We start from the raw sequence: 25,165 nt of genomic DNA on the forward strand, positions 1-25,165 counted from the left end.
GGAGAGTGAGTGCTTAATAGGTACAGTTTCCTTTGGGGGTGACGAAGATGTTCTGGAACTAGGTAATGGTGATGGATGCACAACGTTGGGAATATACTAAATGTCCCTGAATTGTACACTTTCAAGGAGATAAAATGGCAAATTTTATGTGCACATTATCACCAGAAAAATGCATGCACATGCTCACGGAGGAAAGCCACTTACGATTTTGAATAGTGTATGCTACAAGAAATAAGGACAGCTCCCAAAAGGAGTTTCCAACGTAATTAAATAGTGGTGAGAACAAATAATCATGGAATTGTAGGATCTTGATTGGTTATGTAGAGGAGGGCAGTGAGCCTTCCTGTTTGAACACAAGGTCAGTCCACACAGCTGCAGCCCAGGCTTCTCTTCCTTTCCTGTGAATGATCACATCCTGTAGGGCTGTTTGCTTCCTGCCTAGTTTAGAATCTTCTTGCCAAATCACCCTCCTCCCAAAAAAATCATCTATGATTTCTCCCCAGTCCCATTTCGCACTTTCACATTACTGCATAGGTGGTCACCACATCCCATAATAGCAGTCCTTTTATGGTACAGGGCCATTCTGGCCCTATCTAGTTCTGTTCTTTTGCAAAAACAAAGGACTTGAATAGATATCCTTGCAGTGTTGAGTAGCTATTTGAACATTATAACCATGCTGAGTTGTATGTGTTTTTCATATTCCTCCACCTTTTTCTTTTTTTTTTTTTTCTTCGGCACGCGGGCCTTTCACTGCCATGGCCTCTCCCGCTGCGGAGCACAGGCTCCGGACACACAGGCTCAGCGGGCATGGCTCACGGGCCTAGACGTTCCGCGGCACGTGGAATCCTCCCGGACCGGGGCACAAACCCGCGTCCCCCGCATCGGCAGACGGACTCTCAACCACTGTGCCACCAGGGAAGCCCCCTCCTCCATCCATTTCTCCCCCACCACACCCAGTATTATTTCACATTGGCGACTGACAGCTTGGTGGAACAGAGCAAGCAAATGCACCCTCTTCCTGGAAAGGACTATATAACCTTGGTTCTCTTTAGCCACTCCTCTCCCACACTACAGTCTAAGCAGCTGCTCAGGGAAGACGTGAGCCAGCCCCAGGCAGAGTGCAATGGCTTAAAGCCACACCTCAGTCTCCAGGGTGCGTGTACACAGAAAGTTTGTGCCATAGAAAATTGTAATTGTGTTTTGGTCACAGCTTTTCAGATTGGAAACTTTTTCATCAGAACCTTGTGAGTCTTGTTTGTTTTTTTAATAGTAATTTTGGGGACTTCCCTGGTGGTCCAGGGGTAAAGAATCAGCCTTCCAATGCAGGGGACACAAGTTCAATCCCTGGTCAGGGAACTAAGATCCCACATGCTGCAGGGCAACTAAGCCTGCATGCCACAACTATTGAACTCACACGCCTCAATGAGAGACCCCGCGTGCCATGAACTGCAGAGCCCACACGCCCTGCAACCCACACGCCACAACTAGAGAGGAGCCTGAGCACTGCAACGAAGAGACCACGTGCTGTAATGAAAGATCCCGCATGCCTCAACAAAGATCCCATATGCCTCAACTAAGACCTGGTGCAGCTGAAAAAGCGGGGCGGGGGGGGGGGGGGCGGGGGAATAAGTAAATAAAATAATAAAAAATAAAAGACAAGGACTTTATTTTAAAATAATAATAATTTTGAATATTTATTTTGGCTGCACCAGGTCTCAGTTGTGGCACATGGGATCTTCGTTGTGGCATGTTTAGTTGCGGCATACAGGATCTTCAGTTGTGGCATGTGGGCTTCTTAGTTGCAGCATGAGGACTCTTAGTTGTGGCATGCAGACTCTTAGTTGTGGCATGCGAACTCTTAGTTGTGGCATGCATGGGGGAGTCTAGTTCCCCGACCAGGGATTGAACCTGGGCCCCCTGCATTGGGAGCATGGAGTCTCACCCACTGGACCACCAGGGAAGTCCCAGAACCTTGTGAGTCTTAACATGGAACATTGAGAACTGTCTTCACAGTTGCTGAGCTAACTGAAATCATGAACGTGTGTACAGTGTTGACAATAATAAATTTACTTTTTTAAAACTTTTGTCTCCTTGACCTTGTTTCCTGTTCAGCAAAACTTAGAACTCATTTGTTCTTCTGTAACTTGAACTGGGTTTAAATTCTTTTCAGGCCAAAGTTCTGCCTGCCTTCATTTTGGGCCGTTCAAAGCTTAGACCTAAATGAAATGAATAGCAGCCAATTTCCTAATGTATTTTTCTATTTTTAAACACATATGATCTGGCTTCTGAGGAGCATTCTACAACAGTCTTCTAAATATCAGTAATTAAAATCACTTGCCTGGACTTCCCTCGTGTCGCAGTGGTTAAGAATCCGCCTGCCAATGCAGGGGACACGGGTTCGAGCCCCGGTTCGGGAGGATCCCACATGCCACGGAGCAGCTAAACCTGTGCGCCACAACTACTAAGCCTGCACTCTAAAGCCTGTGAGCCACAACTACTGAGCCTACATGCCACAACTACTGAAGCCCACATGCCTAGAGCCCATGCTCCACAACAAGAGAAGCCACTGCAATGAGAAGCCTGCACACAGCAGCTGGAGAAAGCCCGTGCGCAGCAACAAAGACCCGACGCAGCCAAAAATAAATAAATATTTTCTTATATATAATTTTTTAAAATATCTTTTATTATTTATTTATGTTGGCTGTGTTGGGTTTTCGTTGCCGTGGGCGGGCTTTCTCTAGTTGCGGCAAGCAGGGGTTGCTCTTCATTGCGGTGCACGGGCTTCTCATTGCGGTGGCTTCTCATTGCAGAGCACGGGCTCTAGGCGCACGGGCTCAAACCCTTGTCCCCTGCGTTGGCAGGCGGATTCTTAACCACTGTGCCACCAGGGAAGTCCTAAATGTATATTTAAAAAAGAAAAAAAAAAAAACACTTGCCTGACCACAGGCTCATCTGGCTACTCTTACTTATTAGCAGAAAAACTGGGAGCAGTGGAAGGAAGAAGGCTGCATTCCCTCAGCTTTAGGAGGGAGAGTGCAGATCAGAACTCATCCCCACATTATTACATTCTTTACAATGAAGCAATTACCTGGTTCCACACTGTGTTTGTACTTGGAGAGGAGAGAAGTTCTCGAGCAATGGGATGAGTCCTTCAAGGCTATCCATGCTTGGGGTCATTCATGCTCTTCTTGGTCTCAGCAGGAATACCTTTTGACTCCTTCCCATCAAGATGATACTTCTTCATGCCAGCTTGGGTACAAGCATCATAGCCTCTGCCTTATACTTTAAGGAACTCAGCACAGCAGAGGAAGACACACATAAGCAATTATAGGCAAAGGTGGCAAGTGTTATTTCAGAGTTATGAACAGCACCGTTAGAAGTAACTAATTCAGAAGTGCCAGCTCTTGAAAACAAGCCAAGACCTGTCATTTTGACTCTAGATATCAGTTAAAAGTGCTTCTGGAAACAAGTCGCCTCCCTGCAAGCTTCCCGTTGGCCAGGATTGAGTCATATGTGTGCCCATCCCCTAGCTGCAAGGGAGTCTGAGAAGGTAGTATTCCAACATGCCAGTTTGTCATAGGAGTGAGCTCTGCCAACAGGAAGAAGTCATAGGTGGCTATTGGATCGCCCCCAGCTGTGTCTACCCCAGCCCTATGTCAAGTATGTATTTAAAAACCTAAGATGTGTATGTAACTAAGGTTTACTGGCTCTCCATTATCCAGCTTTGTGTATATAAAAAAACATTGTTTAGGAAGACACTGAGTTTTTTCTCTCCATTTTAAGCCTATAGGGACTCCTATAACAAATAGAATAATCATTTTCTAAATACTAGATGCCAGGCACTTGCCCCAGGGTACCCTGTATCTTATCTGTAATCCTCAAAACACTATGAGAGGGCTTCCCTGATGGCGCAGTGGTTGAGAGTCCGCCTGCCGAAGCAGGGGACACAGGTTCGTGCCCCGGTCCAGGAAGATCCCACATGCCGCAGAGCGGCTGGGCCCGTGAGCCATGGCCGCTGAGCCTGCGCGTCCGGAGCCTGTGCTCCGCAACGGGAGAGGCCACGGCAGTGAGAGGCCCGCGTACCGCAAAAAAAAAAAAAAAAAAAAAAAAACACTATGAGATGTTAAAATTAATTAATTAATTAATTTTGAAAAACACTATGAGAAAGTTTGGTTCTCCCAATTTAAAAATGAGGAAACTGGGTCTCGAGGCAGTTAAATAATTTACCCAAGGTCATACAACTGAAAAACTGAAGCCAGTTCTGAGACTCCAAAATATAGGCTCCTTTTTTTGTTTGTTTGTTTGTTTGACTGAGTTGGGGCTTCGTTGCTGCGCAAGGGCTCTCTCTAGTTGCGGCGATTGGGGGCCACCCTGCATTGCAGTGTGTAGGCCTCTCACCGCAGTGGCCTTTCTCGTTACAGAGCATGGGCTGCAGGCACACAAGCTTCAGTAGTTGCAGCATGCAGGCTCAGTAGTTGTGGCTCGTGGGCTGTAGAGTACAGGCACAGTTGTTGCACACAGGCCTAGCTACTCCACAGCATGTGGGATCTTCCCGGACCAGGGCTCAAACTCGTGTCCCCTGCATTGGCAGGCGGATTCCCAACCACTGCACCACCAGGGAAGCCCAAAACATAGGCTCTTTTCACCCTTCGAATGTCACCAAAAGAGCCAAGCAGTCATTATCTGTGGAAAGAAAGAAAGACTTTAAGGTCCATAATGTTTTTCTTTCTTTTTCATCTTCCGTGCTCTCTCCAATCCTGTTTTCTTTTTTTTTAGTGAAGAAAAGATGACTGCAGCCCGCATTAGGAAATGCCATAAGTGTGGGACCGGCCTCATCAAATCAGAAGGCTGCAACCGCATGTCTTGCCGCTGCGGTGCCCAAATGTGCTACCTCTGTCGAGTATCTATCAATGGATATGACCACTTCTGCCAGCATCCTCGCTCCCCAGGAGCCCCTTGCCAGGAGTGTTCAAGATGCTCCCTCTGGACCGACCCCACTGTAAGTGAATGCATGGCTACATGTTGCTTTGTAGGGAAAAAGTATCTATAACGTAATATGACAAAAAGAGATTTTGTACATACATAACACATTTTGAATCCTGAAAAGATAGGGAACTGCATAGATAACTACACACAAAAATTGAGAAAGTAGCTAAAAAGCTACTCCTCAGAAAGCATTCTGCAACAGTTTATGAGCAAATTCTTTTAATCCTTTAGGGAATAAAATTTTTCTATGCCATTTGAAATACTTCCGAGGATAGAAAAGTAAACGAATGTTTTACATATATTGGTATAAAGCCAGCATAATGCTGATACCAAAACCTCTCAGAGGTAACCCTGAAAAAGAAATCTACAGATTTATCTCACTTACGAATATAGGTTTAAAATTCTTTAAATAAAATATCAGCAAATAGAAACCGTGACTGAGTGAGGTTGTTCCAGATGTGCAAGGATGGCTCAGTATTAAGAACTCTGTTAATATAACTTACCATATGATATCTTTAGGTGATAAAGACAAATACACTGATGAGGGTGACTATAATTTTTGTGACTTTCTGTTGGAATAAAAAAAAAAATCCCACAAGGACTCAGGGGCAAAAAATATACAAATCAATTTTCATTGCAGAGTAAAGGAGCTGTTACAATGGAGGATTCCTGGACTGAATGTCAATATTATGACATAGTGTGAGTGTGTGAGTGTTTGGTAATTGCAGTCATTGTTGCTTTTGTTGTGGTCATCCATTTACAATGCTTGGTGTCAGTCTATTCATCTCTTATAAGATTAAATACAGTGTGTGTGAAACAAAAATAAATACAAAACAATAAAATGCAAAAAGAAAAAAAGAAGACAAATACAGTCAGCCCTCTGTATCTACAGGTTCTACATCTGTGGATTCAACAAACCATGTATTGAAAATATTCAGGGAAAAAAATTTCCAGAAAGTTCCAAAAAGCAAAACTTGAATTTGCCATACACCAGCAACTATTTACATAGCATTTACATTGTATTGGGTATTATAAGTAATCTAGAGATTATTTAAAGTATACAGGAGGATGTGCATAGGTTATGTGCAAATACTACACCATTTTAAGGGACTTGAACAACACTGGTTTTGGTGTCCATGGGGGTCCTGGAACCAACCCCCTGTGGATATCTAGGGATGACTGTATCCGTTCTTGATTTAAGCTTTAACAGTAGTATTAGAAGGATACTTAATATATTTTATAAGCCCCATGTTTCAAAACAGTCATTAGCATGTATTTAATAATGAAATACATAGAAACATTCCCCAAAAAGTCATATATAAGACTATCACCATTATTTGTGCTATTCAGTGCAGTTAGCTGAGAGAATAAGATGAAAAATATAGATATTGGAGAAGATGATCACTAATGCTTATTGGACACCCACTGTGTGTCCAATAAAAAGTTCTAAGCACTTTTTTTTTGCGGTACGCAGGCCTCTCACTGTTGTGGCCTCTCCCGGCTCCGGATGCGCAGGCTCAGCGGCCATGGCCCACGGGCCCAGCCGCTCCGCGGCACGTGGGACCCTCCCGGGCCAGGGCACGAACCCGCGTCCCCTGCATCGGCAGGCGGACTCCCAACCACTGTGCCACCAGGGAAACCCCTAAGCACTTTTATATGTAAAGAAGAAAAGCAGGACTTCCCTGGTGACGCAGTGGTTAAGAATCCGCCTGCCAGTGCAGGAGACACAGGTTCTATCCCTGGTCTGGGAAGATCCCACATGCCACGGAGCAACTAAGCCCATGTGCCACAACTACTGAGCCTGCATTCTAGAGCCCAGGAGCCGCAGCTGCTGAGCCCACACGCTGCAACTGCTAAAGCCCACGTGCCTAGAGCCCGTGCTCCACAACAAGAAAAGCCACCGCAATGAGAAGCCCGCACACTGCAACGAAGAGTAGCCCCCGTTCACCACAGCTAGAGAAAGCCTGTGCACAGCAACGAAGACCTAGCACAGCCCCCCCAAAAAAAGAGAAAAAAAAAAAAGGCAAACCTACTGTTTTAAACCTGAGAAAAGACAAAATAATCAACTGAAAAGGCATCAGAAACAGTGAAAGATAGCTAGATACAAAATAGATATACACAAAAAAAAAAAAAAAAAAAAAATAGATATACAGAATGCCATTCACAGTAGCTATATAAATCGTGAAATACCCAGGAAATGAACTTTAACAAGAAGTATGAAGAAAACTATAAAACCGTATTGAAGGGCGTGAAGAGACTTGAACATGTGGAGAAATATGCTTTGTTTTTTTTATGTATATAATAACAATAAATTTCATTTATTTGTTTATTTATTGGCTGTGTTGGGTCTTCGTTGCTGCGCTCAAGCTATCTCTAGATGCAGCGAGCAGGGGCTACTCTTTGTTGCAGTACACAGGCTTCTCATTGCGGTGGCTTCTCTTGTTGCGGAGCATGGGCTCTTGGCACGCGGGCTCAGTAGTTTTGGGTTGCAGGCTCTAGAGCACAGGCTCAGTAGTTGTGGCACGCGGGCTTAGTCGCTCCGTGGCATGTGGGATCTTCCGGACCAGGGCCCAAACCCGTGTCCCCTGCATTGGCAGACAGATTCTTAACCACTGTGCCACCAGGGAAGTCCCAATAATTTTTAAGTTTGATAGTATTACTATTAGTCAGTTGTAAGTTGCTCTGTAAGGATGGCAATGTAGTATATGTGAGAAGACTTGTTCTACCAAAAAACAATTGAGCATAACAGTGGATAGATACCCTGCCAACTTGGAGCTAGCAAGGAAGCTGCACCATAGCCCGCGGAGGCCTGGGGATAGCCACTGACGAGTCAGCTTTCACTGGGGCAAGTGAGGATGACCTGGATAGTGGAGAAGCGCCTTGTCCCTCAAAGGGGAGACTTGGTATTACAGAGAGATTACTTATGTCCAAAGTAATCTACAAGTTTACTGCAATTCCCGTTTAAATTCAGTCGGATTTTTTTCCTTGAAAAATTACCTGTAATTTTGAAAGTGAGACTGATTTTTCCTGTGAAGCTGCACAAATCAAAATCACGTAGACTTGGGCTTCCCTGGTGGCGCAGTGGTTGAGAGCCCGCCTGCCGATGCAGGGGACACGGGTTCGTGCCCCGGTCCGGGAAGATCCCACATGCTGCGGAGCGGCTGGGCCCGTGAGCCATGGCCGCTGAGCCTGCGCGTCCGGAGCCTGTGCTCCGCAACGGGAGAGGCCGCAGCAGTGAGAGGCCCGCGTACCCCAAAAAAAAAAAAAAAAAAAAAAAAAATCACACAGACTAATGCAAGAATAGACAGATCAAGGGGACAAGGTAGAGACCAGGAACAGTCCCATAAGAATTTAATGTGTGACAAAAATATCATTCAAATCACTGGAGAAATTATAGATTCATCCATTCTTTGTAACTATTCAGTGTTGCCAGGACTAGTTTTCTTGGAGTTTACAGTCTATTAAGTTTAAAACAGAGATACTTCATGTGGTTGGTACTGTGTAGGAGCAGTAAGAATGATGCAGTGGAGGATGACAGGAGCCGGAGGGGGGAGTCATCTCTGCAGGCCTCTCTGAGAGGCAGCATTTACAGCGAAACCTGCATGCAAAGGAGGAGCGAGGCCGGCCAAAGAAATAAAACAATTCAGCCTATTCGTGGAACAGAAAGAAGGCTGGTGTGGTTTGCAGGTGGTGAACGAGGGGAGGGAGGTGAGAGAGGTGGGCACAGAAGCAGGCCGTGGGTCTCACTGAGTGTGCTGGGAGCTGTTGCAGGCCCTGAGTACACGAGTGACTTGGCCTAAGCCCCCATAGTTCGTTGCTAGATGGGACTGTGCTCAGAGTTACCACGGCTTTGGATTTTCCAGAGAGGTTGGAAATCTGTATTTTAATGTGAAATCTCCCAATTTTTGAAGATTGATCATTAATCCAAATCTAAAACACTGTTCTAGCTAGAACTTTATAAGTCAAAGATAAAAGTCTTGTTAGCCACCAATCTTTATCCCTCATATAGAACACCTCCAGTATGCCTGATAAGAAAAGGTGTCAGGGTCACAGGCTGGCCCCTGTTGAAAGCCACTGCAGGCCAAGCTGGTGGCCTAACCCTAATCCTCAGAACCCCCCACACTTTTGTTAAGCACTGAGTCCTCTGTGAAAACCCGGCATCTGCATGTCAGGAACGGAAAACTGGGCTGAGGGACCTAGAAATTGCTCTTATCCCACAGCTCCGTGACCCAGTAAAACCCTTAGCAAGCCTGCCCCCCTACCACTGAGGAAATAATTGAAAGAAAGGGGCGACTTTGGGATAAACAGTCATCCTTCTGTTGCTGGTTGAGTGGAGGGAGGTGTGGCCCACAGTGGGAAGTGCTCTCCAAGGTAACCCACACTGCATTTTGTGACAAAACTTCCCAGGCCCTGGCAGTTCCACAGACTCGGTTCCTCAGTCCCATCCAGCGAGCATACTGGGGGCCTGAGCATCTCTAGGAACTTGGTGAAGAAATAGGGTCCATTTCTTCAGCGGCGCTCCTAAGAAGCATTCCTCAGCCTGCTTTCCTCTCTAGAAGCAGAGAGCAGCGTGGGAGTTACCACGTGTGGCAGGGTGTGCGGCAGGCAGTCTGGTTTCTTCGCAGCCCCATTTTCCTTTCTGCTCTCTCTTGTTCTTCTCCTGCCACCTCCCTTTTCTTCCCACACATGGAATTGATTATAAACGTTTCTCTTGTTCTGTTACCTTGTTTCGGTGCCATAGCATGCAACTGCCCCTCATTTTCATGTTGCATTGTCATCTTCTACCCTGAGAAAGGTTCTGTACTTGCTCAAAATAAAGTTCGAAAGGAAGGTCAGGCAAATACAAATCCCTCCGATTTCCTCTGGTAGCCACAGCCAGAGATTTTGTTCCATTTGTCCCGTTCCCATCAAAACCGGGATCAGCCCCGTTTCCTTGATTCTCACCAGGAGACCGATTGAATTCCAACCCAGCATCTGTTGGGGCTTCTGGGAACACAAAGCCATTCAGAAGTTCAGGGAAACAAAGCATGCCCTGTCATCCAGCCTTTTCTCTGGCTTAATTAACCGGCAAGGCCAGGAAGAATCTCTCATTTGTCCATGAGGGAGTTATCCCTTCGTGGTTTGGAGAGAAGTTGAGTTTTCATCCTTAATGACTGGAGATTGCTTGGGAACTGAACTAACTGCATATTAGAAAGCTGTCAGTTATCTGTTAGTTGTCAGAAATAAGCTCAAAACATTCAACCAAGAGTCTTGTAAAAACAAGATTTCTTTTTAAGAAGGAAAAAAGAAAAACAGAAGCAAACCAGTCACAACAAACCACAGTTTTCTAGCTTAGGGGTCAGAATGCACAGCCAAATCACAACACATAAATGAACAAACATTATTTTGCAGTGGGGGAATGGTTACCCCGGGACTTTACTGGACCCATATGTGCTGACTTTTTTCTTGTCCGTGAGTGGTAACTTAAGGGGGTTAACGAGTTACATCTTAACTGTTAGAAGCCATGTTCAGAGCAGTCATCTGGCAGTCCGGATTCTGGAAGTGGGGCAAAATTCGTAAGAGCATTTTCTCTTTAATACAAAACAAAGTCGGTATTTATCTTGGGTTTTGGCTACCAGAAACTGCACAGAATTGTTTTCTACAACTTCTTCGTTTTTTAAATATAAGAATTTGAAGCATGTTCAGTTCAAATAAAACCCTAGGGCTTTAACAGCCAGTTTACAATTTGGCACCATTATCGTCTAGCCGTTTGGTTAAGAGAATTATTTATTTTTCTCAAGCCTGCAGTGGATTGAACCTGACATTAATATGTGTTAATATATTTAATTCTTTGACAGTCCTCTAAGGCCAGTGTATCATCCCAGTTTTACAAATGAAGAAACTTGCAGAAGATTGTGGTCAGTAAAAGGTGGCATGGGGAATTCCGTGGCGGTCCAGTGGTTAGAGCTCTGCGCTTTCACTGCTGAGGGCACAGGTTCAGTCCCGGGTCTGGGAACTAAGATCCTGCATGCCAAATTAAAAAAAAAAAAACGTGACATGTGTTGATCTCAGGTCTTCTGTTCTCTCAGCATCTTAAACAAAGCTGCTTTCTGCTTTCTCCCCTTAGTTGGCTCCAGCACCACCCAGCCTGGACCAGTGTCTGTCTTCCTGATGGGTCAGGGGCACGGAGGGCACTGGGCACCTTTGAGACCCTTGTTTGAGTGGCCTGGGAAAGGAAGAGGAAATACAAGTATTTCAGACACAGGGTTGAGGAGGGAAAGGTGGAGATCATTTTAGGGAGTATCTTCAGAAAGATATTCCAGAGTTTAGCTCGGGAACTAATTTTCAGTTTCAGGGTTTTTTCCTTAACTTCTAAAATTTACCTTCTGTGAAGAAGATGGTAAAGTGAACACCCATGTTGCCCCATCACTTAACTTCCACAGTTGGCCTTAGCATTTTATTTCAAGTCACTGTTTTAAACGCCATTGTTTCTGTTACAACATGGAGGCGGGACCACTTTCGCATTCTGCAGATGAAGAAAACAAGATTCAGGTCACTTGGTAAAACCAGGGTGCAAATCCAGGTCTTCAGCCAGCCGTTAGCTCCTTCCACTCCCCAAGTCTCCACTCTCTGTCTGGAGCAAGAGGTCACAAGTACGGGAGCTTGCCGATAGCTGCCCGCAGAGCCCCTGCACCCAGTGAGTCACGCAGGCCTCCGTAAAGGGATAGGCCCTCGCTGGACCCTTCCCCATTGAGCAAGCTGCAGATGGTAGAAAGGGGCCTTGACAGTGTCCCCAGTCAGGTTTAGATGTCACTAGAGGATTGTACCAAGGAGGGCCACAGTATGGCTCAGTCCAGTAAACATGGCATGTTGGCATGTGTCATGTTCAGCAGATGCCAGCAGGCCCCAGGCTGAGTGCTTGACCCTGACAGGAGTCCCAACATGGCCACACCCCATGCTGCCTCCAGGTCCCTGGGGGGAGCTCTAGACAGAAAGGTGTTTGCGTTCCAGGCCTCTGTGACCCGAGGAGATAGTTGCAGAAGCCAGCAGAGAGCCGTCCAGTCTTTGCTCCTCCCCAACACATTATCCAGACCACCTCCGCACCCCCTCCCCGGCCATTCCAGACCCCAGCTGCACAGCATGTGCCACTCCGGGCCGTGCTGCACCCTCCTCCCCCCAATTTCCTGTTGCAGGGGGACAGCTGGCGCTGGGGGGGTTAGGGTCTGGTGTTGCTCGGCGATCTGTAGCCAATCTGGGAATAATTTGAAACTAAATCCTCAGCTCTTTGGAAGCCTTTTATGAAATCATTGCAAGTTTATTAACAACAGCTGTGGCCATACATGACCTGGATCCCAGCCCCAGCCCCACCCCCAAAATTGCAGGAGGGAAGCAGCAGTTGACTTGCAATTCTCAGTCACCTTTTTACAGGGAGGAAAAGTTAAATGGAGAAGAAAAGTCACCACCCTCCCTTCATGGTCACCGGAGGCTGGCAGCAGGCAAGCAGGCTGGCAGCTCTGGTGTCCAGAAATGTTGAAGAAAACGGGCTCAAAAGGATGTTTAAAAGCCTCGCAAGAAAAAGCTGTGTGCTAAGTACTCAGACATTTATTTTAGGAACCTTCAGCCTGTGGCTGGCGATTGTTGTCAATATCTGATTGGTGGAAACCTTCTCTTTTTCCCTTTAACCACTTGCAGTTTCTCTTCCTTTTTCTCCCATCCAGACCCTGCTCCATGGGCAGAGCTGTGGGGCTTCATTGTTGAGGGACACGTTTTAAGGAGTTGGGGTTTGGGGTTGTTTTTCTCCATTAAAACCTCTCTGGTGAATTCTCCCTCACTTCCTGCCGGCAGCTGGCGTGCTGAGTCGGTGTTTCGGAGAAGCCGGGCCCCTGCCATCCCCCTCATGCTCTTGCCGTGCCTCACTCCCTACCCACCTCCATGTGAAGCAAGCGTGTCAGAGTCTTCTGTGTTAGGCCAGCATTTCTGTATCTTGCTGAGCTCAGAGGAATTCAGGGAAAGGAAATGAAATCCTCTCACTGTTAAGATGCAGCCCCTCATTTCTTTATATAAAGCATTCTTCCAGATCTGCTGGGCTGCAAGACTCCATGTCACTGTCTGCTGTGATCCTTTGTCCTCAGCACTGCATTTGGGGTGCACTGGCCCACTGTGGGTGCTACACATGTTCCTATCCCAGTTCTCATTACATTCAGTGGTGGTCTGTGGGGTTCACTTCTACTCTAGCCTGGCGTTTCCTTATGCTCAGTCTGAGACTTGCTTATATGCATATTCTGTGGATCTGTTTAAAGGTTTTCACCAAGATGAGGAGGGGCCAGAAAGAGGGCAGAAAAGGCCTACTGGGTCCATCTTAAACCCCGAGCCAAAGGCCAAGGAGAGGAATGCTGGGGTGGGCATGTTGCCCTTGGTGGACATTCACTAGGGCCTGTCGAGGTGTCCAGTGCAGTGAGTCCGGACAGAGTTGTCTTCCTCCCACAGTTACCCACTGACCAAGGCAGGCAGGGTATGAAGGGGAGCTCAGGTCTCAAATGGGCTCGGTTTAGCCTCCAACTTTGTTGGGGTCAGAGGGGCCCCTAATAGCTTGCTCCCAAGGCCTTTGGCCTCTGATTGCCTGCAGAGTCCAGAGCTGCCCAGGCTCCCCTTGGGGCTGTAAGCCCAGAAGCAGCAGCCTGGCCCTGCCCTGGTTCTGATTTCACTCTTCATCATCTACTTGGTGACCTTCAACACGTAACTGCCTTGTCAGAGCCTGTTTCCTCGTGGGTAGAATGCTGCCAGCCCCTTGTGGCTGGGAGAGACACTTGGAGAGCAGGCATGTGTGAACGAGCGCATTACACACAGGGAAGTGGGGACCTGAGTGTGCAGAGTGTGGCCTTCTAGAAGGGAACCTCAGGGATTTTGAAAGTGAGATGTGGATACAAAAACAACCAATGGAAATTAGGCCAAAATCTTCCCAGGAGTCATCTCTGGTGAGGAATTACCTTTCTTTTTTCTTTCTTTTTTAAATTTTTTTAAATTTATTTATTTTTGGCTGCGTTGGGTCTTCGTTGCTGCCCGTGGGCTTTCTCTAGTTGCGGCGAACAGGGGCTACTCTTCGTTGCAATGTGCGGGCTTCTCATTGAGGTGGCTTCTCTTGTGGAGCACGGGTTCTAGGCGTGCAGGCTTCAGTAGTTGTGGCTCGCGGGCTCTAGAGCGCAGGCTCAGTAGTTGTGGCACATGGGCTTAGTTGCTCCGCGACATGTGGGATCTTCCAGGACCAGGGCTCGAACCCGTGTCCCCTGCATTGGCAGGCGGATTCTTAACCACTGCGCCACCGGGGAAGCCCAACATCTTTAAAAAAAAAAAAAAAGTAATTCCTGGGACTTCCCTGGTGGTGCAGTGGTTAAGAATCCGCCTGCCAATGCAGGGGACACGGGTTCGAGCCCTGGTCTGGGAGGATCCCACATGCCGCGGAGCAACTAGGCCTGCGAGCCACAACTACTGAGCCCATGTGCCACAACTACTGAAGCCCGGGCTCCGCAACAAGAAAAGCCACCACAGTGAGAAGCCCGCACACCGCAACAAAGAGTAGCCCCTGCTTGACACAACTAGAGAAAGCCCGCGCACAGCAGTGAAGACCCAACACAGCCAAAAATAAATAAATAAAATAAATTTATAAATAATAAATTTAAAAAAAAAAGATGTTGGGGGTAGGAGTTCATTATTAATTTTGCTGTGGTGGGTCTTCATTTCTGTTCAAGGGCTTTCTCTAGTTGTGGCAAGCAGGGGCCACTCTTCATCGCGGTGCGCGGGCCTCTCCTTATCGTGGCCTCTCTTGTTGCGGAGCACAGGCTGCAGACGCGCAGGCTCAGTAGTTGTGGCTCACGGGCCTAGTTGCTCCGCGGCATGTGGGATCCTCCCAGACCAGGGCTCGAACCTGTGTCCCCTGCATTAGCAGGCAGATTCTCAACCACTGTGCCACCAGGGAAGCCCGGAATTACCTTTTTATTTGTGTTTTGTTTAACTCTTTTTCCCAAGATTGCTTTAATGTGTGTGAGAATCAAAACTCTGGCTTTTTGTGGAAGAAGGAGAAAATTCCATGGGACTCCAAGGTATACAGGTAACTTGGTAGCCTCATGAGAAAACATGTCAACAAGGCAAGGACATCTGGAGATGGCCTGGAACAGCGCCCAGGTCAGGAGCGATAGGCGACTCAGTTACCATGAGCCATTTAAGTCCTGTGGCCTCAGTGATAGAGCCTGGCCTGCACCTTAGGCTTCTGGTTTCTCCCCGAGCTCCCGGCTCCCACTCTGGGTGAGAAGGTTCTGCTGGCTTTGTCTCAAAGGCCAAGTGCTAGGGAGGCCAGTCAGAGACCTGACGTTCCAAGTGATGGCACATGTACTTCTGGGTGAGCTGACCCCAGGAAAATGGGAATTTTCCAGGGAAGTGTCCCCTTCTCTGCTGTACTGCTGGCTGTTCATCTCCTTGAGTAGAGGTGTTTTATTTTGCCCTATTCCCTTCTTTTATTCAGTGGAGAAAGGAGATTTCAGAGTTCTGCCCATCCCAAAGAGAGGGAACTCTTATATTTCAAAGAGAGCAAGATACACTCTTTCTAGAACAAAGCAGGGCCTAAAAATAGTCACCTCTGACAGTTCTCAGGGCAGGCAGAGTACTCTGGGCCCCTCCAGTCATACTGTTCCAGAAGCTTCTATTCAGAAACTAGTGGTTTAAGTGCTTAAGAGCTCAGGCTTTGAGAAGGCCTGGATTCAAACCTTACTATGTGTGGGACTTCCCTGGCGGTCCAATGGTTAAGACTCCGTGCTTCCAATGCAGGGGGCATGGATTCGATCCCTGATCAGAAAAAATATTTTTAAAAAACCTCAGTTTCCTCATTTGTAATATGGGGATTAATCAGTAGTACCTAACTCCTGGAGTTGTTATGAAATCTATGTGAGGTGCTTAGAACAGGAGCTGGCACACAGTAAGCCATTATTACTATCACTGTGCTTGGCACTTTATAAAAAGTGAGATAATTTGCTTCTCACAGTAAACCTGCTATGGAAATGATTAGGCTCCAGGTTAAGTCGTGTTGGGTAGAGGGGTCCCCAGGCCAAGGTCTGTGGAACCCCAAAGCTGGAGTCCCATCACACCAGCTGCCTGCCTGTTAGGAAGCCAGTGCTGCTTTAAGATAAAATTCACTACGGTGGGGGCTGCTCCAGCATGCCAGGATTTCCTGTAAGTGACTCAGGCCCTGCAGGGGGGCTGGAGGACAGTTAATTCTGTGATCCAGCCCACACACCCCTGGCCCTCTCGTCATCTTTTTTCCTCCTATTGTTCCCTGTTTCCAGCAGGTTAGGTGTGTCCTAGATTTGCAGAATGGCAAGACTTTTTCACAGGTGTTCTTATTCACCGTGAATGATGACACTTGGGATGCCTAGAATGTTTCCCAAGGGAACTTACCTCTAGAAAAGCCTTAATATCCCCATGTATCACTTATCCAACCCAAGAAGTGTTCTGATGAGGGACCAGTCCTCACGTGTTATCTCAAAATCAACCCTAAACCTACCTTCACTCTTTTTTTTTTTTAAACATTATTAACTTTTTAAATTGTGGTAAAGTAAAATTTGCCATTTTTAAAGTGTACAATTCAGTCTGCCTTCGCTTTTTTTTTTTTTTTTTTGCGGTACACGGGCCTCTCACTGTTGTGGCCTCTCCCGTTGCGGAGCACAGGCTCCAGACGCGCAGGCTCAGCGGCCATGGTTCACGGGCCCAGCCACTCCGCGGCATGTGGGATCTTCCCAGACCGGGGCACGAACCCACGTCCCCTGCATTGGCAGGCGGACTCTCAACCACTGCGCCACCAGGGAAGCCCTTCTGCCTTCACTTTCTTTTAATTTTTAAAAAAATTTTATTGAATTTTTTTATTTATTTATTTTTGGCCGCATTGGGTCTTTGTTGCTGCGCGCAGGCTTTCTCTAGTTGCAGTGAGCGGGGGCTACTCTTCGTTATGGTGTGCAGGCTTCTCATTGCGGTGGCTTCTCTTGTTGCAGAGCACGGGCTCTAAGTGCTCAGGCTTCAGTAGTTGTAGCACGCAGACTCAGTAGTTGCGGCACACAGGCTCAGTAGTTGTGGCACGTGGGCTTAGTTGCTCCGCGGCATGTGGGATCTTCCCAGACCAGGGCTCGAACTCGTGTACCCCTGCATTGGCAGGCGGATTCTTAACCACTGCGCCACTAGGGAAGCCCATGCCTTCACTCCTGACTTGAGGAATTTTAAATACTCCAGGGAAACTGCTTATGGAAGGAAATTCTACCCCAGATGAAGAAAAAGTCTTCCCCCTTAGAGTCTAACATATTTGGCTGAAAATGTAATTTTTATCTTTAAAAAAATACATTGAAAAGCGTTTTAGTTCTTAGTTTCGAAATATAGTGTCCTGTGACTCCAACCAGTTGGAGAAAGTTGAAATCTGAAACACTTAACCCATATTCTAGGTGTAACTAACAATTCGCTCATTCTTTATGGTAACAATCACTGCTCAAAATAGTTGAGTGCTGACATTTTCTTGTGAAATACAGACTGTATTTAGACCGTAAGAGCACTGCCTAACCAGGGAAAGCCAGAGCTTAAGGACAAATAGTCCTGAGTCCACTTAACAAATCAGGAGAGTGATCAGAGCAAAGGAAGGAAGGGAAGAGGCTCCAGGTGGCTCTCTTCAAAAGGTGAAGAGCTCAAGGCTCTAAGGCTTCTCCCGCCCCCCAACCCCGGAAGAGCTCTCAGTGGCGGCCTGGGAGTTTCTGCCAGCTCGTGGACCTGGCTGCTCTGTCCTCCAGAGAGCCGGCAGATCCGTATCAGGACGCTCAACTCACTCTTGCCTGTGCAAGTGCCTCAGACCTGCCTAAGGGAGTTCTTACATTGCATTTATTCAGGGGCGAACTTCTACCAGGAGCGTTGGGATTTATCACAGGAAACTTAGTATTGATCAAAATCGGTCAGATGCCCTGTTCATCCATACCCTTAACAGTGCTATAAGAGACCTGGAATCTTTTACTCAGAAGATTCTTCATTCTTCATTTATTCTGACAGAAATGTCACAAGACAGTCAGAAGGGAAAGAGGGGGTGGGGGTCAGGGGTTAGTCTTTAACGCTGTGAAATTACTCTTTAGGCCCATGTAGGATTCCAAAGTGGAATGCCAGCTGGAATTGTGATCACAGCACAAAAATAGAAGCTGCATGAGGGAAGGGACCAGGTCTGCCTTATTCTTAGCTGTACATCCAGTTCAGTGCCTGATGCATACTGGACACACGATACATATTCTTGAATGAAAGCATACATATACCCTCCACGTTTTCAAATCAAACGACAGGGACAGGGAACCTTCACAGTAGTTTTCTGTGGATTTTCTCCAGGAAAGGTATTTGAGTGACACTGCCTAGTCCACCACCAACTAACCATAACTTTGAACAACTTACCTGCTCTGGGACCTTACTTTCTGTGGTAGAAGGAAGTTAGAATGGCTGGTTTCTAAGGTGCCTTCCTGTGCCATCAGAGGCCTTAGGTGTCCCTCTGGGTACCGATGGGCATGACCACATTTAAGTGATGTGATAGAAGAGGGATGAGATAGTGGGGGTGAGGTGAGGGTGATGGTGATGTAGTACTAATAGTTATAATTAATAAATGACCAGAGGCAGGAAACCTCACTCATACCATAAAGAAGCCACTGAGAGAAATGTTAGGGCATCTCCCAATCTTTACCACTTTCTCTTGAAACTTTTCATCTTTCTGAAATCTTTATTCCTGCCATTTTCACAACTTTCCTGTCTTTAATGAGGAGTACTTGCTTTGTGCTGGGTCCTTTACACAATTGAGCTCATACGGTCCTTACAACAGCCCATTTTACAGATGAGATGCCCAGACTCAGATGTTCAGGAATTTGCCCAGGTCACTCAGTGAGCAGTGCAGAGCAACAGCTCTCCTACTTTCCATTTTTCTAGATTACTCTTTTTTTTTTTTTAAATCTTTTTTCCTAGGCTTGCCACTGGCACCAAAATGAAGATGTTTGCCAGCTCCTAATCTCAATAGTGGTAGAATTTATCTTGACATTCACATGGAAAGCTTCAGACTGCCTCCACCAAAGCCTGCTGCATTACTGGAGCCCTTAGTATTGATTGGCTTAGTGATTACTCTGTAGAGTAATAAGTTTCCTCATTTGGAGTGTTCACAGAGAGGCTGCATGAGCACGTCTTAGGGTTTTTATAGAGTAGGTGTCCAGTACACAATGAGTGAGCGACACTCGTGACTCCAGAATCAGGGAGGGGCCGTAACTGTCTGAAATCACAAGTTACCATCTTGGTTATGACATTGGTAACTGCCCATTGCCCAGCTCCACGCTGAGGCTGCTGTGCTCTCCCCTGGTCCAAGGTTTTCCAGGGGTTCTTTCCAGCTCATGCACTCCCTTCTGTGGCCCTCCGTTCACCTCCCAGAAGTGCCACGGGTGACGTCAGCCAGTCCAGAGCATCCAATCAGCATGAAAACTCCAGAGTTATCACTGGCAGTGTTCCAGCCCAGACCACACGGGCCATGTGGAGAGGCCTCGCCTGATGCGTCGCCTGGGGCAACACACGTTTCTAGCAGGCTTCTGGAAGTCCTGAAACTTGGCTTATGCTTCCCCACCCCACACTGGGCACCACTGCCCTTCTCCTTACTTCTTCCCAGTTTGACTGCCCTTAACTCCTGGAGAAGCTACTGCAAGACCCCAGGAAACAGGACACGCCTGCCTGTCTCTCGGTTTGATCAGTGCACTTGCCACGCTCAGGTTGTGGCTGCAGTGTCAACTCTGCTCTTTGTCGAGCCCCAGCTCGTGGCGGGTAGACGTTAAGTCCCATGCCCTCCGTGGCCATGCTGGTTCAGCAGCAGCCCTGCGGCTGGCAGCAAAGACATGCACCGTATTGGTGGTGTTTTCAATCCAGCGAGTGTCCTTTCAGTCCCCAGCCGTTTTGCAGGGCTGCTGAGGAGTGGGTTGAACCCCCAGGACATTACACAGAACAGGCATGGTTCAGGTTGTCTGTCCCGGGCCAGCAGCCCAGTTCACGGTGCCTGGGGCAGGTGGAGATGGGGGAACTGTATGTGGCACAGACCCCTGAGTTTCCCTGGTGAAGCCCACACATCTGCCTGAACCCAGAGCGCCTACTTGGCTCTGTCCCCAGGAGGGGATAATCCAAGTCTGAATTGCCTATTAGCGAAGCAGGCCTACCAAGCCTGAGTTTGAGAAGGGGAGATGGGGAGGTCTACAGGGGAGTTGTTCTTAGACTGCTGTGCCCTTCCCTGTGGCCCAGGCCACCGTTCTGCTGGCGGGATGCTGCTCCTTCTACAGCCCACCACTGTCTAGGAGCTAAAGGCCAGCTTCAGGCCTCAGCAGGCCTGCACAGTCTTTTGTCCAACTCAGTTCGGGGAGCCAGCAAGACTTCCGGGCTCTACAGAGAGCGCTTCTTGCTCAGAGTTTGTAGACTCAAGATCTGAAACTCCTCAGGCCCTGCCCCCTCCAGACTCACCCCCATACCAAACCCTTGGGTTATCAGTCTGCCCTCTTCGAGCCGTGGGAAGTTCTTACCTTACAGGTGAGTGAACAGAGCAGGCTCTCTTAGCCCAGCCCCCAGACAGCCACCTGCAGTGCACAGACCCGCTCCTTGGTCCCAGCCTTTCAGATGGGCTTCCTCGTGGGAACACGGTCTAATGATGAAGGAAGAAGATTCTCGGGGAACTGGGAATGGGTGGTATGCAAGCCCACGACCTCGCTGGTCAGCAGCAGGTCTCCGGCTTAGCCCCATTGCTGATCGGCAGCAAGCCGGCCTCCCGCGCGTTCTGGGAGGGCCTCAGCGCTGCATGGAGCTGGCTGAGAGCAAGCTTGTCATCTTCTTTCCTTTCTCCTAGGAAGATGATGAGAAGCTAATTGAGGAAATCCAGAAGGAGGCCGAAGAGGAACAGAAGAGAAAGAATGGAGGCAAGTGCTCCCCAAGACAGGCCCTGTGCTCACTCACTGCATGTGCACAGGGGAGGAGGGGACCCCGCTGCCGGCTTGCATCGGGATCCTGGCACTCCACCCAGCCAGGGACCACCGGGGAGTGCTGTCCCTCAGGTGGCCACTTATATACCTCACCCACATATCCACCTCCCTCTGGGAAAGGCCCTGAAAGCATAGACACAGTTTCAGCAGCTCCTTGATGGCCAGGAGGTCCCAAGGGGTGAGTTGGAGCTTAGGAAGCAAATAGAAGCGAAAGCAGACTTAAGACGACAGTAGGCCCCTCTGAGGTTACGGAGGAATGAAATGGAGTTTCTGTAAGTGGCCATCCACGCCCTGGCTCTAAAGGAAATTCTCTCACAGAAGCTCCACCTGTTCTGAGCTGGATCAGTCTGTCTCTTTCCAAGGTGATCCTTGTGGAGTGTGACACTCGGTGGGAAGTATGGTTTTGTCCTTGGTGATGGCTGGTTAGGGGGCTATGCACTCATGCGTGAACGCTACGTTTGGGGCTTTAATCGGCCTTATTCTGGCCTGGCCACCCCTCCTGTGTCCACAGGGAAGAATGATGCTGAAAGTTGGAGGTTCCCGGTCTGCCCTCATGCTCCAGGCTGTCAGCCTACAGCTCAGGGCCCCTGGGACCAGGATCAGGATATGCAGCTCTGGTCCCAAGCCAGATCCGAGCACAGTGGGATTTAACTGTTTTCTCTACTAAATCCCATCTTCTTTTCAGAGAATACCTTCAAACGCATTGGGCCCCCCTTGGAGAAGCCTCCAGAGAAAGTCCAGAGGATCGAAGCCCTGCCGAGGCCCGTCCCACAGAACCTGCACCAGCCACAGATCCCCCACTACGCCTTCGTGCACCCAGCCTTCCCCCTGCCTCCTGTCCGGCCCATGTTCAACAACTTCCCCCTCAACATGGGCCCCATCCCAGCACCCTATGTGCCCCCTCTGCCCAACGTACGAGTCAATTACGACTTCGCCCCCGTCCACATGCCGCTGGAGCACAACCTGCCTATGCACTTTGGCCCCCAGCCACGGCATCGCTTCTGACACCCAGGCCCCACCCCTCCCGGGAGCCCCGCCAAGCATCCTGTGCAGGCTGGGGCTGGATAGATGCTCCTTTGCCCCCAAGGCTGATGGCTGTGCCCATGCCTGCTAAGTAGGGATGACGGACTTGCCTGTCTAATGGATAAGCTGGATTTCTTCCTGGGAAGGGCCACTGCTCCTTGAAGAGTGATCAGCAGGCTAGTACCCTCTGGGTGCCCGTAACGGGATTGGGCCAGAGATAAGGGGGCAGCAAAACCCTCTTCCTGAAGAGTTCTGCCGTCCTAGCAGCCAACGTGGTGGCCCTGGGCCACAAGGTAGCCCGTCTCTATCACGTCCCTGCAGAAATAGATGAAGGGAAATGTTTGCCTCCATCCCCTCCCCCTGGCAGACAACAGAAGTCTCTCAGTTAAAAACCACGTAAGCCTTCCTTACCGTAGCAGTGTGATCCATAATAAAGTGAAGTAACAAGTAGTGCGGTTTCGAGAAAGCTGAGAGCTTGGCACCGTGTCGTGGAGGCCTGGTTCTTCTACCCCCTCGCTCTGAAGCCCACCTAGAGTGAGGTGCACCCCACTGCCCTGAGCCGGTTGGTCTAAGTGGCAGAGCGATGTCCACAGACCTGGGAGCGCTGCTCGGGTTGGGGTGGCTGTGGACCGTGTCCAAGTGCAGTACCCCAGGCCGCCACCACAGTGATTGTTCCAGGGTCTCGCTTCCCCTCTTGATCCTCTCGGATGAGACCACAGAGAGCCATTTCATGCAATGGGATGTTTGTAGTTTACCTAAAGAAACATTTGCCGTTTACTCACTTTGAACCTTCCCAGTTTTCTGTGGCCTCTACTAGAGTTTCTCTCCCTCGGTCTCTGCAAAGTCAAAGAAACCTGTTGCCCCGCGCCTGGCAGTTGAGGAGGGTGGGATGGTCCTGAAATTTTTGCCAACCACAAGATCCTTTTCAAGTAGCTGTGACAGAGGCCTGGTGGCTCTCCCAGGGAGCCGTGTTTGCCACCACCCAGGTAATGAACAGATTCTCCCCTAAGGTATGGTGGCGCTGGCTTTCCCCAGCAGGTACATGACCCAGGTTGTGCTCGGCAGCTACCTTTTCTTGAGGTCAGGTGAGTCTGGCTATGGGTTTGCTTGGGAGTCCCCGCCATGTTCCCAGTTGCCTTTTGCTGTCCAGCCCCAGCCAGGTGTTTGAGCCTCACCCCGGCCACCCACTCTGCAGTACTTCGTGCTCCAGCCCATGTGCAGAGCAGAGGCCTCAGTGGGGAATGAACCTGCCTGGCTCCCTGTGTTGGCCTCCGTTCCTCTTGCTGAAGCTCTGATGGCTATGGGGTTCCCCGAAGTTCACACACACAGACCTCAGAGAGGAGGGGACACACCCGGGACCAGGCATCACTGTCTGGTCACCCGTTGCCATCAGCCTCTCAGATGTTTTTCAGAGATTAAAATGGAGAGGTGATGTGCCACGTTGCCTGTTATTGCTGTCTTTCCTCTGGGTTTGGGGTTTGCGGATAGGCGGCCCCCTGGGCTTGGGGTGGGGGGCGCACGAAGAGAGGCTACACTGAGTCTCTGCTGCCAGGAGCCTTTCCCTGCCGGGCTTCCTGCCCCTGCCCTCGGGGCACAGCAACAGTATTTCTTCAAGTACCTTTAAAGCATGTTCCCCGTGCTTCCCCAAGGGAGGGTCCCTGAGGGCTGTGAACTGCCAGCAGATGTACCACCGGATGGGGAAGGTGACCCCAGGTGCTGTCAACCTGCCCCACTGGTGACAGTGCTCACCCCAGCCCACCAGAACCTTCTGGGTCTCTGACCCGATTCATCATCTAAAGAAGGAACCAGCTTCCATCTTTGCCCAGCAGCCCAGGGTACGTGGCTCCACGGAGGTCCTGGGGCAGCAGCAAGGACAGACTCTGGGCTGGTGTTGCATGCCCTTGACACTGCAGTCCAGCAACTGCCCTAGGACCTGGCATGCGAAGGTCCAAAGGTTGCCACACAGGAGGGAGACCAGAATAATTCCCCCAAGGCCAAACTGAAGACTTGTCTTTTGAGATGAGTTCTGGCTGTTTTTAGCCACACAAGGCAGCTAGGGAACCACTCCTGCCTTTCTGAGCCGAGGGCTCCTGATTGCTAACGTTCCTCCCTGAGCCAGGCTGTGGAGCGGCTCGCCGGTCTGCAGATGTAGCACAGTCACTTTTGCCTCAAGTTCTGACCCAGGCGTGAGCCCCCTCATGTCTGCAAAATGGCCCTGTAGGTGCCTCGTGTCTTGGAGAAGCAGTCTGTACTAGTGATGGGGTTGGGGAGAGAGGGCGCCATAACCGTCAGACAAACCAGTCAGTGGCTGCAAGATGCAAATGACAGGACACCCCCAGAGATCAGCCCCTGTCTGGGGGACAGAGCGGTCCCGGAGGCAGCCTGGCACCTTCCCCTCTGGGCTGCCTTGCTTGCTCCCTGGAGCGAGAGACTGCCCAGCAACAGTCCCATTCTTGCCTTAAAACTGGAGAGAGGAATCTAGTATTTGCACTTAGCAAAAGATTTTAAAACTTAAAAAAACATGTGCATGACCTGTCACTTTGTATAAAAATAGCAAAAACGATTCGTTTACTAAATTCTTTACCTTCTGGTAGTAAAAATACATAAAATAATTGTTTAAACTACTGTGTTATGTAAAAAGCCTGTACCATATGTAACTTGGTTTTTTGTAAATAAATGTTTGTGCAGACTGCTCTCTGGTTTAGTGTCTCCACACGGCCTGACCAGACAGGCCCCACGACCCCACAGAGTTACAGGGGCTGCTCAGACTGAAAGCCAGCGGATTCCAGGGGAGTGATAGCACTTCATGTAACACTGCTCACCCAGAGCGGAGGTCGGGATGCTGCTGGAGAGCTGCAGGATCTGATCCCAAAGGAGCCCCGAGGGGCTGGGCCTGCTCAGGAGGAAGATCAGGTGATCCATTATGCTAACCCTGCCTGGGTGGCTGCCCAGGTCGGGTTGGGCACAAAGGGGGTTTTTTATTTGTTTTTCAGTACAGAATCCCCTTCAAGAAAGTATGGTCAGCTCCTCTTCCAGGCCGCTGCCAGCAAGCCACTGACTCGGCCCTGGAGGTGGATGCAAAAGGGAGAAACCTCACTCAGGAGGCCAGTCCTGCGAACAGGGAGCCCCTA

At 48.9% G+C, this 25,165-nt stretch overlaps 1 protein-coding gene across 7 annotated transcripts in view; it reads left to right on the forward strand.

Moving 5' to 3' along the window:
* RNF216 (ring finger protein 216) overlaps positions 1 to 24,727 on the forward strand; it is a 172,847-nt gene extending 148,120 nt beyond the window's left edge. For all 7 annotated transcript variants that reach the window (XM_032607108.1, XM_032607102.1, XM_032607107.1 and 4 more), the window contains exons 15-17: positions 4,777 to 4,999; positions 20,879 to 20,948; positions 21,697 to 24,727. In XM_032607108.1, coding sequence (XP_032462999.1) covers positions 4,777 to 4,999; positions 20,879 to 20,948; positions 21,697 to 22,016 — 613 coding nt within the window. In that variant the 3' untranslated portion in view covers positions 22,017 to 24,727. The remainder of the gene's footprint in view (positions 1 to 4,776; positions 5,000 to 20,878; positions 20,949 to 21,696) is intronic.
* The last annotated feature ends 438 nt before the right edge of the window (positions 24,728 to 25,165 follow it).

This window comes from Phocoena sinus, chromosome 15 (assembly GCF_008692025.1).
Source record: "Phocoena sinus isolate mPhoSin1 chromosome 15, mPhoSin1.pri, whole genome shotgun sequence".
Lineage (NCBI taxonomy): Eukaryota > Metazoa > Chordata > Mammalia > Artiodactyla > Phocoenidae > Phocoena > Phocoena sinus.